The sequence below is a fragment of the Tubulanus polymorphus genome, chromosome 1 (genome assembly GCF_964204645.1).
Source record: "Tubulanus polymorphus chromosome 1, tnTubPoly1.2, whole genome shotgun sequence".
Taxonomy (NCBI): domain Eukaryota; kingdom Metazoa; phylum Nemertea; class Palaeonemertea; order Tubulaniformes; family Tubulanidae; genus Tubulanus; species Tubulanus polymorphus.
Window position 1 is genome coordinate 9,411,802 of NC_134025.1, and position 22,628 is coordinate 9,434,429.

Genomic DNA, 22,628 nt, shown 5'->3' on the forward strand with positions numbered 1-22,628 from the left:
GGTTAATTGGCCGCCCGGCGTTAATCCTAATTAAATCACCAGCACGTGCTGCCACCACTTTAATGCGTGACATTCTCGACAGGCGGCGCTTTGGTATGAAATTTGGATTTTTTCATAGTATCGACCTTATTTTTGACATGACAGTTGATGAGATCGTGTTTTTCTACCACCTGTTAGTATTTCACGGATTTTCAAGTGCCCTTTCATAATTTGATTGCGAGGAGAGTTGATGCTAGTAGTAGAGTAACAGAACCAGGGATGTGGGAGCAAATTTTTAAAGTAAAGGCCTCTTCACTCTCTTCCTCAGTCTCTTCTCTCTCTCTCTATCTATAGTCTCGCTCTCTTCTGGTCTGCTCTCGGCAGATTGTAAAAATAATTCATCCTTTCAAATGAGCATTTTGGATTTATTGGCCGAACGATTTCATTTATTTAAAACTGCGGGCACAGGGTCCTGACACAAAAGTTTTTATCCTATTCCTGGCCCACATCCCCGGCCCTAGTATCGGAGACCTTGCTAGGATCCTCCTGGAGACGTCGGCCTGGGTCGAAACCTTGTGTTAGGCCCCTGCCTATAGCCTAAGAGGCCTTTAAGTGGAACTACTACTATTATGACCCAGGCTTAGATAGTTGCCTAATGCACAGGGGTTTGGCGATGGGCTTGGATTTTATTTCCGGGTTGTTGATAATCTCGCGAGAATGGCGCTAAATATGAACTACGAATAAATTCAAAATATCACGGAAATACCTTGTGTTTATATTGTTTATTTATCCGCTATAAAGTTTCGATAAACAATTGGTCGTTAAGAATCATTATCAGACGGTCGTCACGCTACTATATAAAAGAACAAGGGATGAAACGCCTTCAGAGTTGTGCCAGCCAGAAAGTTGGGACAGTCACGTGACATTCTGATGATGTCATCACATTTAAAAATTTAACATGAAAAGTTAACATATTCACAGACCGGTATCAATTGTCAGATTATGATTCATATGAAATTAATAATTTATAAAGAATAAATTGTGATCAAATATATAATTCATAGAAAAAAAATGCATTTGAATGTAAGTTAATCTCAAATATTTTTCGTATCATAGTTTCCATCTTAGATGCTTCGGGTTTGCATTCATTCAAATAAGAAGCGCGACTGTCACGTGACTGTCCCAACTTTCTGGCTGGCATGAATTGAACTGCGTTTCATCCCTTGTTATTTTATATAGTAGCGTGACGACCGTCTGATAATGATCCTTAACGACCAATTGTTTATCGGAACTTAATGGCGGATAAATAAACAATATAAACACAAGGTATTTCTATGATATTTTGAATTTATTTGCAGTTCATATTTAGCGCCATTCTCGCGAGATTATCAACAACCCGGAAATAAAATCCAAGCCCATCGCCAAACCCCTGTGGCCTAATGGTGGGTAAAAAGCTTTTAGATCGAATAGGCTTATACCATATGGTTTGTGAAAACACCCAATCATTAAACCATATTCGCTGGTAATGTAGTAGACCTTTCTTTGATTGGTGCAGTTGTGCACTGTATGATTTTCACTTTTTTTCACATAGGGTTATTTTGGATAATTAAGGCCTTGGTAAAAAATTCATTTTTAAAGGGAGGGCATTCTTCGGATGAAGAAGCCGCCACAATAGGGGTTTAACTAGAGTAGACACGATGAGGCCTATGTTTTCACGATCTCTGTTTTGAGAAAAAGGGCAACCTGGATGGGAAGGTAGGGGTCGGGACTAATTACGATCTGGCTCCGGTTACGGAGTCCCCAAAGGAGTGCGATAGCTCCGGTTATGGAGTACGGTTAGCGCATTCACAATACAGTAGAATTCTAACTTGCAATAGAGTGCTTTACCCACTGAGCCACAGCACACGACTGGAAGCTAGATGAGTTAATTTATACATAGCCTCACCTAACCCTAACCCTATTCCTTCATGCATGCGTGTACGTAGATATAGTGCAGATTCCCTGTAACCGGAGCCAGTTTGCTATAATAATAATTGACATTTATATTAGTGCAGGTATCTTAACCTGAGTGAGTTTAGATGCGCTCCAACTTTGTATTACTACCCCAAGCCTATAACTCTATTCCACGTATCACAGTCATCTCTCCCTGGGGAGAAGTAACATCTGAGCAGCTACTAAGCGCTCGGGAGTCATCTATCAAGCCAGGTACCCGTTTACTCCTGGTTGGAGAGAGGCAATGAGGATAAGGGTCTTGCCCGAGGACACTACAGTAATATACAGGATTCTAACCCACGACCTGGCTTCCCAGAGTCGAACGCTCTGACTACTCGCCTTCGCTCGCTCGATGATAATGTTGGAGTATCTACATTTTCTCTTCTCGATAACGATGAAGTGGGAAAACTTTTGTAGTCAATGAAGATGGGGAGTCAATTGTCGGTGCCTCAAATTGATTTAAAGAGCATGTTTTGTAGAATTACTGATTCAAGGCTTTTACAAAATGAAGACAGGATTAGACTTGGAGAGTGTCATTGACATAGTTTCCTCTTCGTTTTTGAAGTGTAGCTAATGGATTTTTTTTGTGTATCTCTTAACAGATGACTGTCTGAAGTTTGGCTTACTACATGGACGGCAAGAAATCTTCCCGATCTCCGAACCTTGACCGCACATCGCTGAAGTCGTTTCGCGACAAGAAAAAAGTCATCCAAATTCAACGCACGGAGGCGTCTGACACGGTATGTTATTTAAAAGTGAAATCTCAAAATATTTCTTACAGAAATGAACCGATCGATTTGTTCTGCAGTTTGAATCCATCCAATTAGCCTAATTGATAAATCTATAGAGATGTATGTCAAATTGCCACGAAAACGAACGAGCGTATGCTTCATTTGTAGTCTACAACCGTAAGTTAGGAAAATATCTCAATCATACACTAAGTCTTAGTTCATAGGTGACAGTTAGGGCTTGTCGATACCAAGTCCTATTCTTCTAGCTTGAACAAGCTGGTCCAGAATTTAGGGCAACTTAAAGTTCAATTCGGCCTAAATTATTTCGAATTTGATTTTCTTTTCAAAGTCTTCAACCTTCAGCGCAGGTCATTGGTTCAATTATTAACTGCAACAAGCGGCTTCTGTTACTCGATAATTGAATGTAACCTTAGTGTTTGGTGACGTTTGATAATGAACTATTCAAGTCGTTGACCGCTGCCAGAATTTGCAATCATTATTGTCTAATCAGCTTCTAAATTCCAATTATAATGAAGTAGCTTTGCGGCTCCCGTTTCAAGGATACGGTTACTTGTGTGCGTATTACGGTAAACATTATTTATCGTTGTCTGCCGGCGCAAGTTTTGATTGGTCGCCACAATGCGAAGCAAGATTTATTCTGATTGCCAGATGAAACGCAGTCTGAGAGCAGTAGCAGTAAAGCACGTGTATAAGTAGTACAGTCGGGTTATATCAATTGAAAAGTTGTCATTTGTTATCGCTGTTAGGAATAAATCAAGGAAATCTTTTCAAATAGCCTATACATCTTGAACGTGTCAAGGACTTGACTATCTCCAACTGTTGTATTGAGCTTCGTTGCGTTGCGAAGGATGACTTTTTTGTAACCACCGATTGGACTGATGAAATTATTCGTTATCAACACCGGGCTAGATCAGGGGTGTTATTAATAAAATGGAACATGTGTCATCGATTTTATATTGTCATCGAATAGTTTCATGTGGTGTGTTATTGAATGCTGTTATATCACAGCTGTTTGAATCCTACATACGGTTCTCTCATCTCTGATCAGTAGTACCCGGTAGTAAATTGAGTGAGTGAGCGATTTTATATACTGAAAATTAGATAGCCGCGAGGATTATTTATTGTTGAATTTTACCATACGGCGTGCGGATTTTTAACGTGGCTTCCGGTTGATTTCAATCGAAGATTTCAAAAATATATCGATCAAAAGCGTCGGGCTAAGTATCTTGGAAATGTTTTTGACGACCGGCCACCGAGAACTGAAACAGAAAAGTCCGAAAATCTGTCGCAGTCGAAGTCCTTTGCCGTGGCGACGCGACAAAAATTCCAGCGCCCTGACCGGCGTTGCGGCTAGGTGTCGAAGTAAATCGTTAGGATCTTTGGCCTTGCCGCTTACTTTACAATTGGCTCATATCGGGACTCAGTCGTCTAACCTGCGTAAATCTTTTTCCGGAATATCTGGACAGCAGGTAGGAATTTTGTCGCTTGAATATAGCGTGTTGTTAGGTCCGTACCAGTAAGGACTACCAGGGTGGACTCTGTTAAATTTGGTTTATAGATAGGGACCCAAAAATTCTATTTCATCGCCAAAATTAGGACCACACCTAGCATTTGAGTTTTAGGGGGGGGGGGCAGAGGAACCCGAAAAAGTGTAGTTCTATAGGATATGACAATAATTATTTGCAAAAAGGGTACTTTTCCAAAATCTCTGGGGGGCAATTGCCCCCCTTGCCACCTGCTAAATACGGCTCTGCAAATACCAATTAATTAAACCTTCTTCTTGTCATATTTTTTAACTGTGATGAGTTGGCGAATCTAATGTAGATTTGAATTCAGAGAGTTGCCAGGAATCTACCTGCCTCCAGAAAAAAGAATTGTCCTCTAGATATAAGATTTCAGTCAAGCTTTCGGGTGCATACATTGTATATCTATCTGATTGATGGAGGTGAGCCCATTGATTGGACAGATTTCAGTATATTTGCATTAAATCATGAACCTAAACAGCGACTGATGCGCGGCAATTTCCTGCCATAAACATCCATTTCAGACATTCAATCGTTCATTGCTTTTTTGTATATTCTGTCGATTTAGCGATTAGGCAGAGAGCTGAATTGTGATTAATATTTCGTAGTCACAATAGTTTGAATGGATACCGCATTCTCAAAATTGTCATGGAACTTTTTTTGAAAAAAGATTTGGGCTTTGATCGGGATACAGGGTTTATGTTCGATGTTGCTCACAATATAGCCTATACCACCAGTATAAACGGAAACAGCGCGAACTGAAAATCATTTCATTTCCGCATCGAAGATCGATCGTAGACTTTAGAAAAAACAAATAGTCGATGGGTTGATCAAGATTTTAAGAAGTTGTCTGTCATTAATTGCTGCGAAGTTGAAATTGAGTGAAGTTCCTGTCATAGAATAACAGACAGAACTGGGCCAATAAACGAATATAAGTCTGAATTTTGTCGAGAACTTTCAAAGTAATTACATTTCAGTGACATTATCAACGATACAATTTGAAAAAATGATTAGCCAAACTGTTCACCGGTATTCTGCGTCGACATCCCTTTAAGGCAAACGACTGGTGAAGATGTTCGAGACTGGCAGCCGAGACTTGCGAGTTGCGTTGATTAGATTGTGGAGAAACACCTTTTACTACTCATAAATCCCGTCGTATTCAATTATTCATACAATGTCTTCTTCCCCATACATGCATTGCCGGAGCGATAACGTAAAAGTTTGGTCTCCGATCACGAGAGCGATCGCTGGATATTTCTGGATCATTTGATCGAGGAAATGCGCGGTCCCGTGAATATCTGCTGGTCATTTTGTGTGTGTGTGTTGATGTGGTTCGGAATCTACGGTATAAGCTGTAAGAGTTATAAGCTGTAACTGTTTGAATATGTGACATTGCCTTACAAATCGGCGTGTAAGTTTTAACGAATCCATGGTTTACGTACTAAAAGCCTCGACCACACTACCAATAGTAAGACCGGTCTAAGTGGGTCCCGTACCCGGAACGGGCAAAATTTGTATCATAATGAAAGATTTACGAGTCCCTGGCTGTTATAAATTTAAAGAATTTTGATGAATGCAATTTATCATATATCTGGATACATCAATCTGTGGTAAATTCTAGGACATTTTCAAAAATAGCTTATCTTCAAGCAACACACGCAATAGACAGATTTTAAGATGAATAATATTCCATTAGCCTATACATCATTTTTTAACGCAATGTAGAAATTATACGATATCTGTAAACTATATCAATCGGCTTGATGTTGAATTGGTGATGTGTAATAATTGAATTCATACTTCAAGAGTACGATTTAGAACCAACCTGGAACCAGTTTCAGTCCAAATTTTAAACGGACCTGGTTCGGTCCAAAATGGATCGAACTAAAATGGAACACACTTTTGCATGCGAACGCTCGATTTGGTCCAAATTGGAACGGGCCAAATTTAGACCGGTGTTGAACGCGCCTATCAATTCATTGATTTGCCGGTTCGAGCACATACCAGAGTTGACAGGGTTAAGACAAGTGATGAAGCAGACACGTGGACACTCGAGTTGATTACAAACTGTGTTCTATCCACTAGTTCTCTCCTGGCTCACTGACTCTTGCCTTATGTAGTAATTCAATTATTTACTGAATCATATGGAAATAGTATGGTCATTCATCTCACACCATCCTCGGATAATCAAGTGGCTGGACTACGGTGACAAATTAGAGTCCTGTCGGAATAAATAAATCGTGTACGAATCGGGCCAAATGGAAGTATCTTCCGTAGATAGCGATAATGTCCCAGTTCATTCAGATTGTCTTTTAAAAGTTATGATCAACTCAATATTAGAATAGGAACATATGGTAATTTCGGAGTTTGAGCCTGAGCCCCGAGAACCGCTATCGCCTGTAGCTCGTTTTCAATATTGAATGATCATACTTATATTCGTCGATCTGTCTTTTGATATAAGAATATATTGTGTTTTTGTGGCGGCAGCGTTTGTGTGTGTGTGTGTGAGTGCTATTCTTGTGTGTGATTGATAGCAATTTATCCGTTTTTCGCCCCATTGGTATTCGTCCGATGTAAATACATTGTGACATTATGCGTTCGCGGTTAAAACGCATAGAATGGTAAGACGCAGCTTTGCGGTAAAAATACACATTTTTCGCAATTTTCTATCGAAACTTTTGGAACATTGCAGGAGGGCAGCGAAGATGCCTCGTCGCTGGACAGTTTACAGTACATCGAAGTCAAAGAGAAGCATTCGTCGAAACGCCAGAAATCATACGGAGATTGGGAAGTGATCGAGGGTCTCAAGGACGGCCAGAAATGCGATAAGCAACCGCGCAAATACGAGGGATTGATGCTAAAACGACGAAAATGGCCGATGAAAGGCTGGCACAAGGTAATTTATCATTTGAAAGATAGGTGTGACGTATAACTCATCACCGGAGTCGAGAGGCCATTGATAGTCTTACGATGCCCATTCCGTGAACATGCATATATGCATGGGGCGAGCAATAGGTTGACGATCAATAGAAATCGATAAACACCTGTCAAGTACTTCTTTAAACAGAGTAGCTCTCAACTCAACCGAGCTGATTTACAGTTTTTTTCGCCATTTTCGCTTGAATTTTCCACTTCATTTTGCGGTCGTAATATGTAATCGATTGAATATTTAAGCGCTTGGTTTCGTTGATACGGCGAAATGTATAATACCCCTCGGTGTATTGATAGTCAACCGGTATTCGTTTCGATGTTATTTGATCGTAATATACCCTGATTTATGTTCTGTTTTTTTTTTCTGCTTTTTTCCAAACTCGCGCGATACGTTTAACTATATGGTAATAGATCATCGGCGATCGTGCCGACGCGGTAGATAATGCGACGTCGAGCCGTGGCGATGTGTAATTCAACATCGAAGCTTCCACCCATATAAAGTTACTCGGTTATAATCCTATTGGCTAAGTAAATCATATGGTCAGAATCCATTAGCAGGATTATCCATTATTCGCTGCTGGGTGGCTATGTGGTATCGACGACGGTATATTTTGACGGCGTTTCGATGAAAAGTGTAGCGTATTACCGATCAGCGGGGCGTCATTTGCTAAAGTAGAGGCAAGCTGAGCGCTGTATTCAAAAAGGGATCGATTTTGAAAATTTTATTCAAATTCTATTTAAAAAGGAAATCAGTTTTTAGGGTTCTTTGAGTACAGCCTTGTTAAACTTGGGATGCGGCCTCGACACTTTTTGTACATTTCCGATTGATTTATATTTGTCTGGTTGTATTCTCTTCTGTACGTAACATTCGTGTGTAAATAAATTTCAATTCCAAGGAGGATATTGGACTCCTAAAGTCCGATGTGTTACCTCAAATTTAACATGATAAATATGCTAGATTTCTTAGGCGCATTATGTTAGAATGTACCTTAGGTAGAGGTGATATAGTTTCGACCAACTCCCTCTTGGATTAGGTAATTTTCTACCCGCCAACTTATTTGCCGCCTCTAATACGGACTATCAAATAGTATGTACACGTTTAAAGAGTACCTTTCATCTTAGTAGAGAGAATACTGAATGTGATTTAACATTTCTTTTGGGCGTGTGAAGCCCATTAAGGGGTCTACAGCCGCATTTGGCTTTTTATACATCTGGCTACATACAGTGGTAGACTCCGTTCAAGTCAGATCTGATCAGCTCAGATAACCATTGAACTTGGATGTTTATTGAAATATTTTTATGACACTTTTTATGAAATACATAACTAACATCCAACTCGGATATCACGTAAGTCAGACACATTTTTACCGTCCCATAAGATCCGACTTGAGCGGAGTCTACTGTATATAACTACAAAACTATAATGTTTGTGTATTTGTTTTAGTATTTGGCGAATAAATATCCATCTAATGAATAAAAGATACCGTTATCTACCAAATCGTCATTCGATTATTCTGTCAATTTATATTTCTAGCGTTTTTTCGTGTTGGAAGATGGAATACTCACCTATGCAAAATCTTCGAGTGATGTAAGTATATATTGAATGTTAACTGTAAAGAGCTTTATGCAAGGAATGCTGTGCCTGTTATTATACGGTATTACTGATCAGCGATTAACCCTTTCAGTGCTGGCTAATCAATACCCTATAGTGCTGAAGATAATTTGAAAATTCTGAAAAATAACACCCTAGTGTGTTGAATAACGGGAATAGCACTATAGTGCGTCTACACCCTGGCGCGGTATATCGTTAGTTACTAATATTTCACTATGTTTGGCAGGTGCTGCCATCTTTCAAGGGAGATATTTAGTAATTACTAATTAAATCAATACACCGTAGTGCGGTGTACTAGCAAAATCCATCACTGATTCGTACACCGCACTGCGGTGTAGATGCACTGAAAGGGTTAATCATCTTAACAGTGTTATTATTGTAGATAAATAAGGGTAAAATCCACGGTGCAATAGACATCGGGCTATCTGTGATCTCGTTCAAATCTAATGGTAACCGTATCGACATTGATGCTGAAGAACTCATCTATCACCTGAAGGTAAGTTGTCGCGTCTTCTTGCAAGCGATTTTCTGTCTTGACAGTTTTTTTTCCGCGATAGCCGGTATTGAATTTAACACAATTTCGGTCATGCAACGGGGCTTATTAGTGCTTTGGTAGTGTTTTCTTTTCGATATCTTTTGGGTTTGGAGAACGAATGTACAGAAAACAGATATTAATCGATGCTGATATTTTCTCTGAAATTGCGCCTGACCCCACAGTTTCGCTTAAGAGTGTCATGCTCCAGTGCTATGATTGATAAGTTGAAGAAATCAATTTTTGTGATAAGCAATTTGCCTGTAGCCTATGAGACCTTAAAATACATTATTGGTAGTTAGCATAGGCATAAGCTGTTCACACGGGTGCCAAATGGGCCCATACCTGTTTGGGCCAGGCTAAATTTGGTCTGACCAAAAATGGACCAGGCCCAACCAAATTTAAGTGCGGAACAAATTATTGCGTTTGAATTGCAACTGGTTACGGAAATGACTCACTTTGCCTTGTTTAAGCATTGTTTAGTATCAAGTGAGTGGTATGTGTGTGAGTGCGCTCTCTAATTATATACGGGCCAAATCGTCTCCAAGTGATTGCGGCTTTAGTTTAGGCTGCAGATTAAAGCCCGCGTTTGGATGGTTTTAGAATAACTTTCAGTAAAGCAACATTATTGAACTTAGATTGTGGGTAGCCATTGCATTGTGGAAATGAACACTTCTTCATTTTCATAAACCATCATATTTATTGGTTATTTCGGTTACGGTTATAGTGTTTCACACTCGACGGGACATTTCTTTTATCATACGCTTGCAACAACGGGGCTTTTTTACCAATTGATTATATCGGTATTTGTTTACACGTATACACACACACAGGTTAAAGGTGCCGAATTGTTTCGCAACTGGATCGAGCGTCTCAAATATCATCGTTTATATCGACAAAACGAGATCGCTTTCGGCTCGGAGAAGGCGCCGAAACTTACCGATTTATCGTCCCCGGTCGATGACGGCGTGTGTCCTTTGTCTCCTTTATCTCCTGGTAAGTCTATTTGAGGTTTATGAAAACGCTGTCCGATTTCTGTTTGGCCCCTTTTTTGATTACTTGGATTACGGATTTTTTAAAGAAAAAAAAGTGGGAGGGCAAATTAAGATAAATTCTATTGCAGGCGTTTTAATAGTCAAAATAGTCAAAAATAGATATTTTTCATTATTCAAGTATTTTCCAACATAGAATCTTGGAAGGACTGCAGAATGAAATAAAAAAGGAGAGGAAATTGTGAGGAATTGAATTCAAATGATGGGAGAGATGAGGAAAACTAACTATTTGCAAATAACTAGATAAAAAAATACTTTTCTTTAAAAAAAGAGTAAATTTTTCTTTTTGAATTTGATGTTTTTTGTGCAATTCATGGAGGCAGTCCGTACTCCAAGTAATTTACAAAAGAAAGCCATTGTTTGTTTGATGGTGTAGCATTTCAAAATAAACATGACCATTTTTGTCTTTATCATTGTTTTTATGTCAATATTGTGTTCAAGCCTTTGGAAAAACTGAAGTATCATAACTTGATATATAATGTATTGTATAAAAGTTGATAACACCTATCCTCAAAACAAAGGCAGTACTTATCGCTAAAAATATAGCTGTTTAAGGCAAAAACAATTTGCACTTGTATTTCATTTTGCGCCCAATGCTGTCATTTTTATCTGCACGCACTTTCTTAGATTAGCAGTTCATACGAAAATGATGGTTATTTACTCTCATGTTTCTTTTTTAAGACAAAATTATTACAGACTTTAGACTTCTTTAAATAACGGTCCTTGCTCGATATACGTAGAGTACTTTTGTATTCATTAAATGACACCGTCATATCTGCACTTTCTAAGCGATTTATCTTAAAATAGCAGTCTTTCCCTAAGTGATGGTTATTAGCTCTCGGCAAAATTATGACATTACATTTTCATCCGCATCCTGTAAGACATTAGACTTCTTTGAATAACAGTCCTTGCTCGATATGCGTGCGTGCGTGCGGCTCTTTTTATTCATTAAATGACACCATCGTAACTGTGAGGCATTGCAGGGCTCGAAATAAGTTACAGCTCTTCGTATAGATATTTATTTCTTCGAAGTGAAGTAGTTTATACCTGTGTTAACGTCGAGCTCGTATGTGAACTGAACTGAATGCTTTCGTTGTCTGTCCTCGGTACATTACTCAATCGCACGCAACGTGCATTGCACCACCGCTTGTATTATCTGCTCTGCTTGACTCAACAAATCAATGCCAACAATCATTCACCATAGGGTGGTTTTTTCTTCGGTATTATTGTCGTTGTTTTGTTGTCGGTAGTCGGCCCGTATGAGAGTATACTGCGATGGAAGTTTATAGATATCAAAGCCTCGTCCAGCGACTCTATACCGGTATAGATTCGACCTATTTTGACTTTTCAATAATTCATATAGTATCGTAATAAGCCAAAGTATAAGTGTTTGCGATTAGAAAAAATTTTCATGAATTGCGGCGTTGAATTTTTATCTATCAGGTAATGATGTCCGAGGTGATCTCGGTCGGACGCTCAGTCTGCACGGGAAGGATCGAACGAACAGTTTCAAGTCGACACGCAGTGGAAGTTTTATGGGAGCATCTCCGTGTAGGGTTACAACCTGGTTACTGGATTCAGCCGGAATTGAACAATGCAGTAAAGGTAATTTCTGTCTATATTTTGAAAGCGATCATCGATCATTTATTTTAGCGTTATTTACGTGATTAGTACGAATGATATGCAATATGAACTTAAGCATTCGTCCTTCTTTTCAGCGATGAGGCTAAAGATCAAATAAAAGCAAACGTAATTTCATGTTTCCTTATTGGGTCTCTACATGAGGACCCTTCCAATACTCTTCAATTCAATTATCAAGAAGTTGCCTAGTGATTTAATCCATTTTCAGTGATAAAAAAGTAAATAACAGGGTTCTTACGGGTTTTGGAAAATGGGAATTTTCCCCCAGGCCCTTAAAAAGCTATGAAAATTTTGTTTTTTCTCTGGTTATAGAAAAGGTATGGAAAACGGTCCTGAAATATGCTATATGTCTTATTGTCTTATAAACCATTTTCATAACAACAGGAAGTCACTTTCCAGAATACATTTTTCATAGCTTCAAATTTGGCAAAAGAAATATTAATGGAAACACTTTGTCAATGCTATCGATTGGCTCTTATTTACTTTGGATGGGCCTACATTGCCTGTTCTAGGTTGTTGATATCATTGAAGTAAGTTTATAGGTCCATGGCGATATGTAACTTAGGGCTATGGAAAATTTGTAATCTGGATATGGTTAAAAGGTATGAAGGAGGTGTGGAAAATTTAACTGGCCAACCCGTAACAGCCCTGAAATAACTAATCGATTAGATATCACCGTTTGATGTAGGATTTCTTTGCTGGTAAATATACCAGGACTCTAAATCCATGTTACATTTGATTTCAGACTTGACGATCGCTCAAACGAAATTGTACGAGTTGTCGCAGTTGTTGACTCAGCTGAAAACCCAGCCAGTCGACCTACACAGCGAAGTGAGTTTGAATTTATATACTAGATATCTCGGGGGAAAAAATGGTTCTCTTATTTCTGTTTACTATTTAATAAAGTTATGCTTATCGAACACTGTCCATATCTGTGTGAATTCTATGTATGAAAAAGGCGAGTGTAAGATTTGGTGTTTCTCTTTTTATTGCAAAATTAAATTCAAAACAACATTTAAGTGTTAAATGATTGGAGACGACTTGAAATTTGGGATTTGTTTTGTTGCACCATACTTCATAGAATAGGATTTGCATAGGTATGGAATTATTATGGCTAAATTAGTGGCCGCACAAACAAATGCTTCATTAACGTCTAACATTATCATCATCTTGATATGAATATGATACATCTATAAACACGTATATGTTTCTTTCTAACCATTCTAACAAGCAGCATAATGTGGAAACGTCTAGTTCACCGAAACGTGACAAGGGTGGGTTAAAAATGGCTTTACGCAGCAGGGGCAAGCGCGACAAATATCGCACTACGAGTCAGAGCAGCTCGAATTCTAGTCAGCCGGACCGTGTTTCCGTAAGTATCTCAAACAGTGAGGAGCTACAAGAGTTGCACTTAGAGTCGGTGCATGCAGCGCTTGAATTTGTTATAGTATATGGCTTGGCATGATGTAGATTTTAAACGAAAATAGAAAAGGGAGCGAGCACGCTAGAAAAATACGAATCACCCTCTATTCGACAAAATTCTGGTTAACGCAACGAAGGGAAAATTGACTTGCAGATTTATTATCTCGTCATCTTCTAAGTAAACGCCAGGATCTCGCGGGGATTACCGGTAGTTTTAATTACGCGGGAAGACGAAGTGATTTCTTTATCGACATTGATCTGTTTTTCATTAATCAAACACGGTAGAACTCGTGGATTAGAAGCGGTTTGAAAAGCGGCAATAAAACATAATCACGCTTATTATGTAATGAATCGAAACAACTGATGTAAAGAATCCTTGCGAAGTATACACGCTACCTACGAACGAAAAGTTACTAGTTGATGCAATTTAAACTTAGGGGTTAACTCTCCAAGAAGAAGTAAAAGCTGTTTTCTAAACTGGCGCTTAATCACAACTTACGGCTTGTTACGTCGTACCCCAGTTACCATATCAACATCAAAGTGTTTTCTTGAAGTCTCTAACTGTAATTATTGTTTATCGGTTTCTATAGCAACGTAAATGTTCATTTCACAGCCCGTTGATGCAGCCATTATCAGGCAAAATATCAAAGATCAACAAGCTTTTCATCTTACTAAAATTACGTCAATTTGAGTTGTTTTTTTTTAATGCGGTTATGAAACACAGTACCTCGCTGAGTGATGAATATACACTACACGAGGGAATCCCGAGTACCTGAGGGGACACCTTAAATCCTCCATTGAAATTCAGCCATCGTTTGGACTATCGTCAATCATTTATGAAAACACTTTTGAACATTTCGAGCACTTCTTTCTACAATAGACGGTATATTGGTGATAAGGCTTCCTTTTACACTGCTAAAAAGCTGTCATATCCATAGTAATCTTAGTTTTAGAGCTCAGTATCAGGTTATTGTGTCCACGCTTCATTATTTGGCATGACTCTCTAAGATGAATGCTAAGCCATTCGTTGATTAAAATCTATCTGTCATGTCGGATGACATTCAGCCGGCCTGGTTATCTCATCTTTTTTTCGTTATGTTTTAGATATGCTCTCTATTTTTCTGTTTCTTTTGCCGTTTCGTCACAACTATACGTTTTAGCTTAAAGATAAAAAAGGAAAGGGACACAAACGAAGAAATTCAGGGGTGAAATCAAATAACGGGAATATCTCCCCGACTCGCCTAAATACACATAGGGTGTCAGTAAGTACCTCAGTATAAAAAATTGTGTCTTCTATGAGCCAAAAAACATTTTTTTGTACATATCATTTGTTATGCATGAAGGGTTCACTTCCATACGCGTGAGTTGGATTTAAATTTTTTAATCAAAGCGATTGAATCTTATTCGACTGACTTTATAGTTGAATCTAACTCGCAACTGTGGAACTGGGTCCTAGGGGCTTCCGCGATTGTCGTAGATCTAGTGTAATTGTTATGCGTGGCAGTCACTTGAATTGAATTGATTTATGTGAGACTTACCATTATTTCAGTAACTATAGTAACACGCGCTTAACTCGAGGTGCATATGGATATTCTAAAAATATCAAATAAAAAAATTATTCTGTTTGCCGTTTCGTGTTTGTTTTAAACTCATTGCATTTTGTTTGCGTGCGATTTACAGTTATTACTCTTCATAGTTGAAATAGTGCATCTTAGTCACTGCAATTACACTTAATTCACTTAAACGGTTCCTTTGAATTTTCAGTTGCCACCCCCATCGACAGTTGTAGGTGCTACGTGTACGTCTGCCATACCGTGCAGTACTTCCAATCCGAATTTGGTCACATTTGAAGATCGTTACCAGCGACCCGCGAGCATGCCCGAATATACTACTCAATATTCGTATCCATCGTCTGACAATCGATCGCAGGATCAAAATCTAGCGAGAGAACAGTTTTATAACTCAGCAAAATCAGGTACAATTAACTGAGTGTCAAACTTTTTGAACCTAGAGATTGGTAGATTTGGTCTGGTTCATTTTGATTTGGTGTCTTTACAAACCCACCACACCTGCCTGGAACGAAAAAGGGGGTTTGATTCTGAAATCAGAAATCGAAGTACGTATAGAGTTGTGTGATCGGCGGTTGAATTTACAGATTTTTTGGTTAAAATCAAAGTAGGCCTACATAATACTACGGGTAATTGGAAATTTTGGTTCTGGTTCACGCAGATAATCTTCCTATCAGTCTAAACTGATGAGCTAGTGATTGGGGTCAAGGAGTGTCATACTTTTTTAACAGATACAGTTCTCGGTCTACTGGTAATTTTGGTAGGGAACGTTCCATTGCTCAGTTTAGGGGACTTTCAACAACTGCTACAAAAGATACTTATATCTACCATCTTTATAATGTAGCTATGTACAATTTTATGCTCGTTGTCAGTTATTCATAGTAAAACATGTTTTTCAGTCCATGATACTCTGAAGTCATTGGTACGCACGTTGAATACCGAACGTGGCAGACTAAAACAAGTACTAGAACAAGAGGGATCTGTTAATATTCCCAATAATAACTATATCCACACATTGCGATTATCATTAACTGAAGTAAGTTAGAATTCTACGATGATAGAAATATCAGTTTCGTTCAAAATTATAGTCAAAGTTAACCAACCGATAAATGCCATGGTATTGATGCAGTTTGAATCGTCCAAAATCGGAACAAGCAGCTCAAACATCTTTTCTACTCATATATCTTATGTATTCTCACAATGATTTTTCTCATTTAGGCCTTAAGGCAAAATACTGAAATGAGAGGTAAACTTACAAGAATTCACGCCGAAGCTAGTTTGCCAGATGCTCCACAACCTGCAAGACCTGGTTCACCTGAACCAGTCACGGTATGTATGCCTGATAAACTAAAGCAAGTCATAAATTGTTGCGATAAAAAGGTGAATGAAGATTGCAGGTTTTTCCGTAGGTGCGTGGACCAAGTGATAGCACTGATAGTGCTTCAATTTCAGTTTCACAAAAGGTATATGGATATGTATTATCTCCTGGGTCAGGTGACTTGCATATTTCCGACATATAACAATTGCAGCAAAGATCTTCAGCTTGCCTCCCTTCAAGGGTTATAGTGTTACTTTATACAAAAGCCCTCCAAAGATCTTTCTGACTTGGCATTATATTGTTCACATCTATTGTTACTTATTTCGGCATATGAATATATGAATTATTTAGCTAGTATCAAAACGAAAAGCCCTTCCTGTAATGTTTTAGTTTGAGAGCCAAATCCTATGGTAAACACTAGAATAGATCATGTGTTGCGCCTTTACTTTATAGACCTTGCTTCCTTGTTTTTTCAGAACCATCCTTTACTCAGCCATTCATTTTCTGCTGAAAGTACCTCAATGTCTGAATTCTTTGATGCTCCAGAATCGTTTCACTCGGCATCGGGGAGCAGCAGTCCTTCTTCCTCAGAAGTAAGGGTCGCTATGCTTCGCTTGAGCGCTTGCTACATTATTCATAAACAGACTGATTAGCTTGCTTTCTCGCTAACTGAAAACAATAGCGATTGCTTTTAATTTACCTCAGCTCTCATGCGTAGAGTTCTGATGCATGTAAAACTTGTTGAAGGGTGTGAGTTGTTAGATAATATGAATGATGATGTATTTAGGAGGAAGCTAGTGAAGAAGAAGAAGATGGTTCGGAAGTCTCGTTGTCTGAAGTTTCCGAAGATTTTGATACAGAATATGCTCCCATTCAACGTAAGTCAACACCATACAGATAATGATAGCTGAAATGGCAGGGTTGCGATGAATTGCCATACTCTTTATATTTCAGCAAACGATGAACACATGCAAAATGTTTGTCGTACCGGTCGAAGAAGTAAGCTCGCTGCTCCAAAACCAGAAATGGGTGACTTTAGTCTGTGGAATCTGCTGCGTAAGAATATCGGAAAAGATCTCTCAAAAATCAGCATGCCTGTTACGCTGAATGAACCTATAAATGTGCTACAAGTATGTACATAAATAAATCAAGTGAAATATTCTATAGGCATTGAAATTTGGTAAATATTTGCAAACGAATGAAATTTTCATTTTGTTTTTACAGAAATTGTGTGAAGAATTAGAATATAGTGAACTACTTGACAAGGCTGCGGAATGTAGTGATCCCTTCGAAAGAATGGTAAGGGACATATGCAACTGTTTAAGGAAGGGCTTGATAATTGTCATTTGTATATAAGGGAAGGGGAGTTTGATATTGCCAGTGAAAAATCCTCTCATTTCTGCGACACCAACTCTGTTGATGATAATTTTCGTGAATTTTCAGATTTACATAGCAGCGTTTAGTGTGAGTGGATATGCTGCATCTTATTATCGCGCTGGACAAAAACCTTTCAATCCACTACTCGGTGAAACGTATGAGTGTTTAAGAGAAGATAAAGGCTGGCGTTTCATAGCTGAACAGGTGAAAGATTTATTGCATTGTTCATCTTCAAAATGATTGCGATATGAAAGGCTTTTCAATTTTCGATGTTTATTATTTCGTTGTAGGTCAGCCATCACCCTCCTGTATCGTCTTGTTACACGGAATCGAAGAATTTCCGTTTCTGGCAAGATATGAGGATCAAGAATAAATTTTGGGGCAAATCGATGGAAATTCAGCCTCTCGGCACATGTCATCTCGTTCTGCCGAAGTGAGTAGATAATGGTTGAATTCTAAATCTAAATGCTCACTGAAATGCCGACATCAGAAAGTTGTGAAACGTTTTGTTTAATTTATATTCATCTTATAGGTATAAAGATCATTATCGATGGAACAAGATTACAACGTGCGTGCATAATATATTCAGTGGCCAAAGATGGGTGGATTTGTATGGTGAAACAGTGATTCACAATGGAGATATTACATGCAGACTTACATTTCATAAGGTCTGTTATACACCATATACTGCGAATCATAAGAAAGCGTTAGAAACATTGAATGTAATCATCTATGCAATATTTACAGGCAAGCTATTGGTCGTCTAAACGACACGAAGTATTTGGCACTATCTCAAACGCTGAAGGTAATGTTATACATCATTTGTTTGGAAAGTGGACTGAAGGTTTATATTGTGGCTTAGCTGGAGGCCAGGCCTCATCAGCAAAATGTGTATGGAGACCAGGTAAGTTTCATTGCCGTCGTCAAGATATCCAAGCATTATGTCACTTATCCATAAACCCTTTGTCTTATTTTAACTTCCTTAGGGTCATTACCAGAGGACCAAGAATTATACTACGGGTTTACTAGATTCGCTATTGAGCTCAATGAGCTTGACTGTGATTTAGCTAAGATTCTTCCTTCCACTGATACGAGATTCAGACCGGACCAAAGGTGCGTTCAGGCATACCGATATTTCTATTTCGATAGTGCACAAATTGTTTGCTTGTTGCCGGTGTTTGTACAATATAGTGCTTTTCCGACAGATTATTAGAGGAGGGGAGAGTACAAGATGCTGAAACGGAAAAATCTCGCGTCGAACAGTTACAAAGAGATCAACGCCATCGACGTGACGAAGAGAAGATCATCTACGAACCTCGTTGGTTCAGGTAATTCGATATATATTGAAGAATTCCCATGATTAGAATTTATCATTTTCAAATTACCAGTACCCTTGAGTCTTAACTGGAGAATGAATTCTGAATTTATTTGAATTACTTCTCAGGTTTATTTTGTTTGACATTCTGCGTGTCTTGTATCTCGGAACTCATTATTCTATAGTTCGTCTTATGACTGAACTAATCTGAACTTCAGTTTACAACTAAAATGTTGTGTATCTCTTGTAGGAAAGCTGTGGTTAACGGCCGGGAACAATACGAATATAAAGGGGGATACTGGGAAGCGCGTAGTAAGCCGGGATTCTCCAATATGACATTCCCGAAGTTATGGTGATGAACAGTTCATCAGTCACAGTTCATCGATCTATATATGCATTATACAAAGTATACATAAGTGAATGTTTGTATTCAATCAGGGAGTTCACACTTCAAGTTCATTTGCAGTAATCTGTAATAATCCAATTGTTGCCAAACATCATCGATCATGCAGCTTTGCGTAATTAAACGAGAATGTGTTGTGTTTGAATGTATGGACAGTAATGACATCTCAGAGTTTGCTGGTATTTGGTTTTGTGAATCGACGAGACATCAATAGCAGTTAGTTGTAATCAGAAAGAATACTCGATATCATTAGTATTACCTAGATATGGTTGATTTCTAATTGAAGCCCAGGGCCCAGTCTCACAAAAAGGTTCTCTTAAATCGATTTAATTTCTTCATTAATTCAGTTTATCTTAAATCGATTTAGGCCTTAATCCTTTTTGTGAAACTGGGCCCAGGGCCTAGTTACCCAATGGATTTTAATCTAAAGACTGGTCTTGATACACAATAAACTTAGTTTAGTCTTAAGTACATCTTGCCCTAGGTTTGGGTTTCATCAAGCATTTTAAGCTTTTTCGTTGGGTAACCAGCAATACAGCAATATGAATTTAGAAGTAACCTATTAAAAGCTTCACCAACGAAAAATGCCATGTTTCATAAGATGGTTGCAAATATCAGTTTAGTTTCTCCTTTTTGATGTATAAGTTGGCAATGTTAAACGGCTAGACAATGTAAATATATGGGATGGGGTGTGTGTAGAAGTCTGTTCTGACTGCGAAATATTTAACTGTAATCAGTACACGGATCTCAACAGTGTCGGAAATGATGAGTGCTGATGATGTTTTAATCTTTCACTGATTTTATGAATTGCGTAATATCTCAATACGGAACAATATACACAAATAGAATATAGCTAGTTAAAGGGTTTTCTTTTCTTTTCACGAATTGCAGGCAATCTAGACCTATTTAATCGGTTATAGATGGCATATATACTACACTGTAATAGTATGCTGTAGATAGGAAGCTTTCAATCGATGCATATAATGTATTTGTTAGATTCATATCCTGAGAATTAGCGTGCTGTAGCTGAGATTTTATTCCTGTTTTATATTGGTGCTAATGGTTATTGTATGGATTGTGTGTTATGTTATGTTGAATGCGTATGTGTTTTTTCTAGTTGTATTTTAGTCTCTGATGATCCACGATAGTTGTTTAGCCGGGTTTACACACGTTAACTTCTTAAGGTCGCTTCTCATAGCAAGTTCAAATAAATTATACCAAGTTGTCATGTTTAACGTATAACGCTATACCAGAATATAGCATTACACATATTATTGATAGAATATTCATTGAAGATGTCAGTTGATGGAGAAGAGTTCAATAATGGATGCTTGGTTTTAGTATTGGGTCGCTTAAAACCTGTATTCCCACATCTCTCAAATTATGTGAGTTATCATGATTATTAGTATTAAGCAAAAAGTAACGACTTTGCCTGTGTAAACCAGGTTGTTATTTTAGTGGTACACATGTACATGTATATTATATCTCGTTCTGATTATACATTCCCTCCTGCATGGAAACTGTTCATTCATTTTTCCAAGCTAATTTAGCGAGTCTTTCCTCGACCTCTGTTCCTTTGTACGGAATCCATCCATTTGTTGTTAAGTCATTCTGAAATTGTGTCGTTTTTATTAGATATCTATTGTTAAGCTTGTATCATTCTGCAAAATGTCACTTCGACTTCTTTCTCTAGAGTTCAGTAAAGTTTACAAAACCCAATTACAGTCGACCGATTTCAGTGAAGTTTACTGAACTTGGTTCTATAGACTTATGTCTCCTGTCCCCAGGGAACATCTTGTTTGTTTGTTTTCTCCAGGGTCAGGAATACTGGTTCATGAATAAGAAAGCATAAAAAGGGATGTGCAACATTTTCTAAATACACTGGGCTAATGTTTGTACTTCAGTCCAAGGCCTGTAGCACAGTTCAGGCTTAGACTAAAGACTAGTCTGAAGACCATCTTGGTTTAGTAGCCAATCTAACAACTTACAGCCAGCCTTATCATTTAAGATCACTTTCAGGCTCTTTAGACAAAACTGTGAAACTGATCCCAGTTTCTTGTTTCGAAATGTATGTCTCTGACATTTTACGGTAATCTGAATATTCATTCTCCAAAGGCATACAGCTACTTCCTCGATATGATGAATTATTGTGGAATGGAAAGGGCATCGTAATAACTAAGTTGAGAGGGATGAACACAGAAAATTTTTATCATACTTATGTCTTTATACGGTGTAGGTAGAATATAGTTTGCCACAGATTTAGTAGTTTTTCAGCTCTCATCTTGAAGATTTTCCTGTAATCTGATATTGTAAAACTGGGAAATTTTTACATCTTCTTTCTTTCAAATTTTCACTATTCTTATATCAATTTTTATCTGCTGAACAACTAAAGAACGAGTGTGCCAACTGTACTAAGATGTATAAACGTATGCCATACACAAAAACAAGGCGGTTTTTTAATTCAAGTTCTTATGATCTTTGCATCCAGTATAGCAAGAAGTAATGATGAAACAGTTGATTTCATTTCTATTTAACTATATCGCCATTCATGTGCTCTTTGTATGATTATCAGCATAATCTTTATGTTCTCCCCCTTTTCTCTCAATTACAAGTGAAGCAAGATTACCGGTATCTGAATTAGATGGATCAGATACAGTGGACTTCATTTTGATGAATATGCCTTTTTGATGCTATATTTATATCAATCATACACTGATAGAATTATCCTTGAGAAGACCCATGTTTTCTCTTAGAAAGCTAGTTCTCAAAATATATCAAAATACCTGCAGAGTCTATCATTAATTTGGGCCTAAAAAGTCAAGAATTGTTGACTTGGATCCAGTGTGATACATTTGTCAAATTTACTACCTGTAGTTGGCTATTTACAGGCAAGTTGAATGACGGATTATGTTCTTCTGTCAATTTTGAGAGAAAGACTGCATATTCATGATTAAATAAGTTTTAGCAAGCAACTAAAGATATCTTGTTTTTTCATTGTTTTTCTTTTTTGGAGAGTCGAGTGGGGAGGAGGGTATACATCGTATGGATGATGGAAAGTGGATGCTATGGCAAGCCATGACAGTTCTTCCAAAATTGCCCAAAAATCACTTGGTCAAATCATTTTCATGTCTTGTAAGAATGAAACTTGCTGGAAATTCTGTTTTCTACTCGTTGCAAGAACGCTTTTATAACTAAAGTTCCATGAGGGCTA

General features: G+C 38.0%; 1 protein-coding gene across 1 annotated transcript; it reads left to right on the forward strand.

Moving 5' to 3' along the window:
- Positions 1-109: 109 nt before the first annotated feature.
- On the forward strand, positions 110-22,382 carry LOC141899616 (oxysterol-binding protein-related protein 3-like). The gene is made up of 24 exons (XM_074786031.1): positions 110-172; positions 2,574-2,711; positions 6,939-7,142; positions 8,712-8,765; positions 9,172-9,285; positions 10,155-10,317; positions 11,817-11,978; positions 12,760-12,845; positions 13,249-13,386; positions 14,597-14,698; positions 15,201-15,411; positions 15,904-16,040; positions 16,223-16,333; positions 16,799-16,915; positions 17,110-17,200; positions 17,277-17,452; positions 17,547-17,621; positions 17,766-17,903; positions 17,990-18,132; positions 18,232-18,367; positions 18,447-18,603; positions 18,686-18,812; positions 18,905-19,027; positions 19,265-22,382. The coding sequence occupies exons 2-24, from the start codon at positions 2,601-2,603 to the stop codon at positions 19,368-19,370; spliced, it is 2,982 nt and encodes a 993-aa protein (XP_074642132.1). The 5' UTR covers positions 110-172; positions 2,574-2,600; the 3' UTR covers positions 19,371-22,382.
- The last annotated feature ends 246 nt before the right edge of the window (positions 22,383-22,628 follow it).

Bases quoted from the DNA above. Each gene is read 5' to 3' on its own strand.
- LOC141899616 (XM_074786031.1), top strand. From the start codon at position 2,601: ATGGACGGCAAGAAATCTTCCCGATCTCCGAACCTTGACCGCACATCG. The intron at 15,412-15,903 runs GTACAATTAACT...CATGTTTTTCAG, and splicing joins TTATAACTCAGCAAAATCAG to TCCATGATACTCTGAAGTCA. The intron at 18,368-18,446 runs GTCTGTTATACA...CAATATTTACAG, and splicing joins GCAGACTTACATTTCATAAG to GCAAGCTATTGGTCGTCTAA.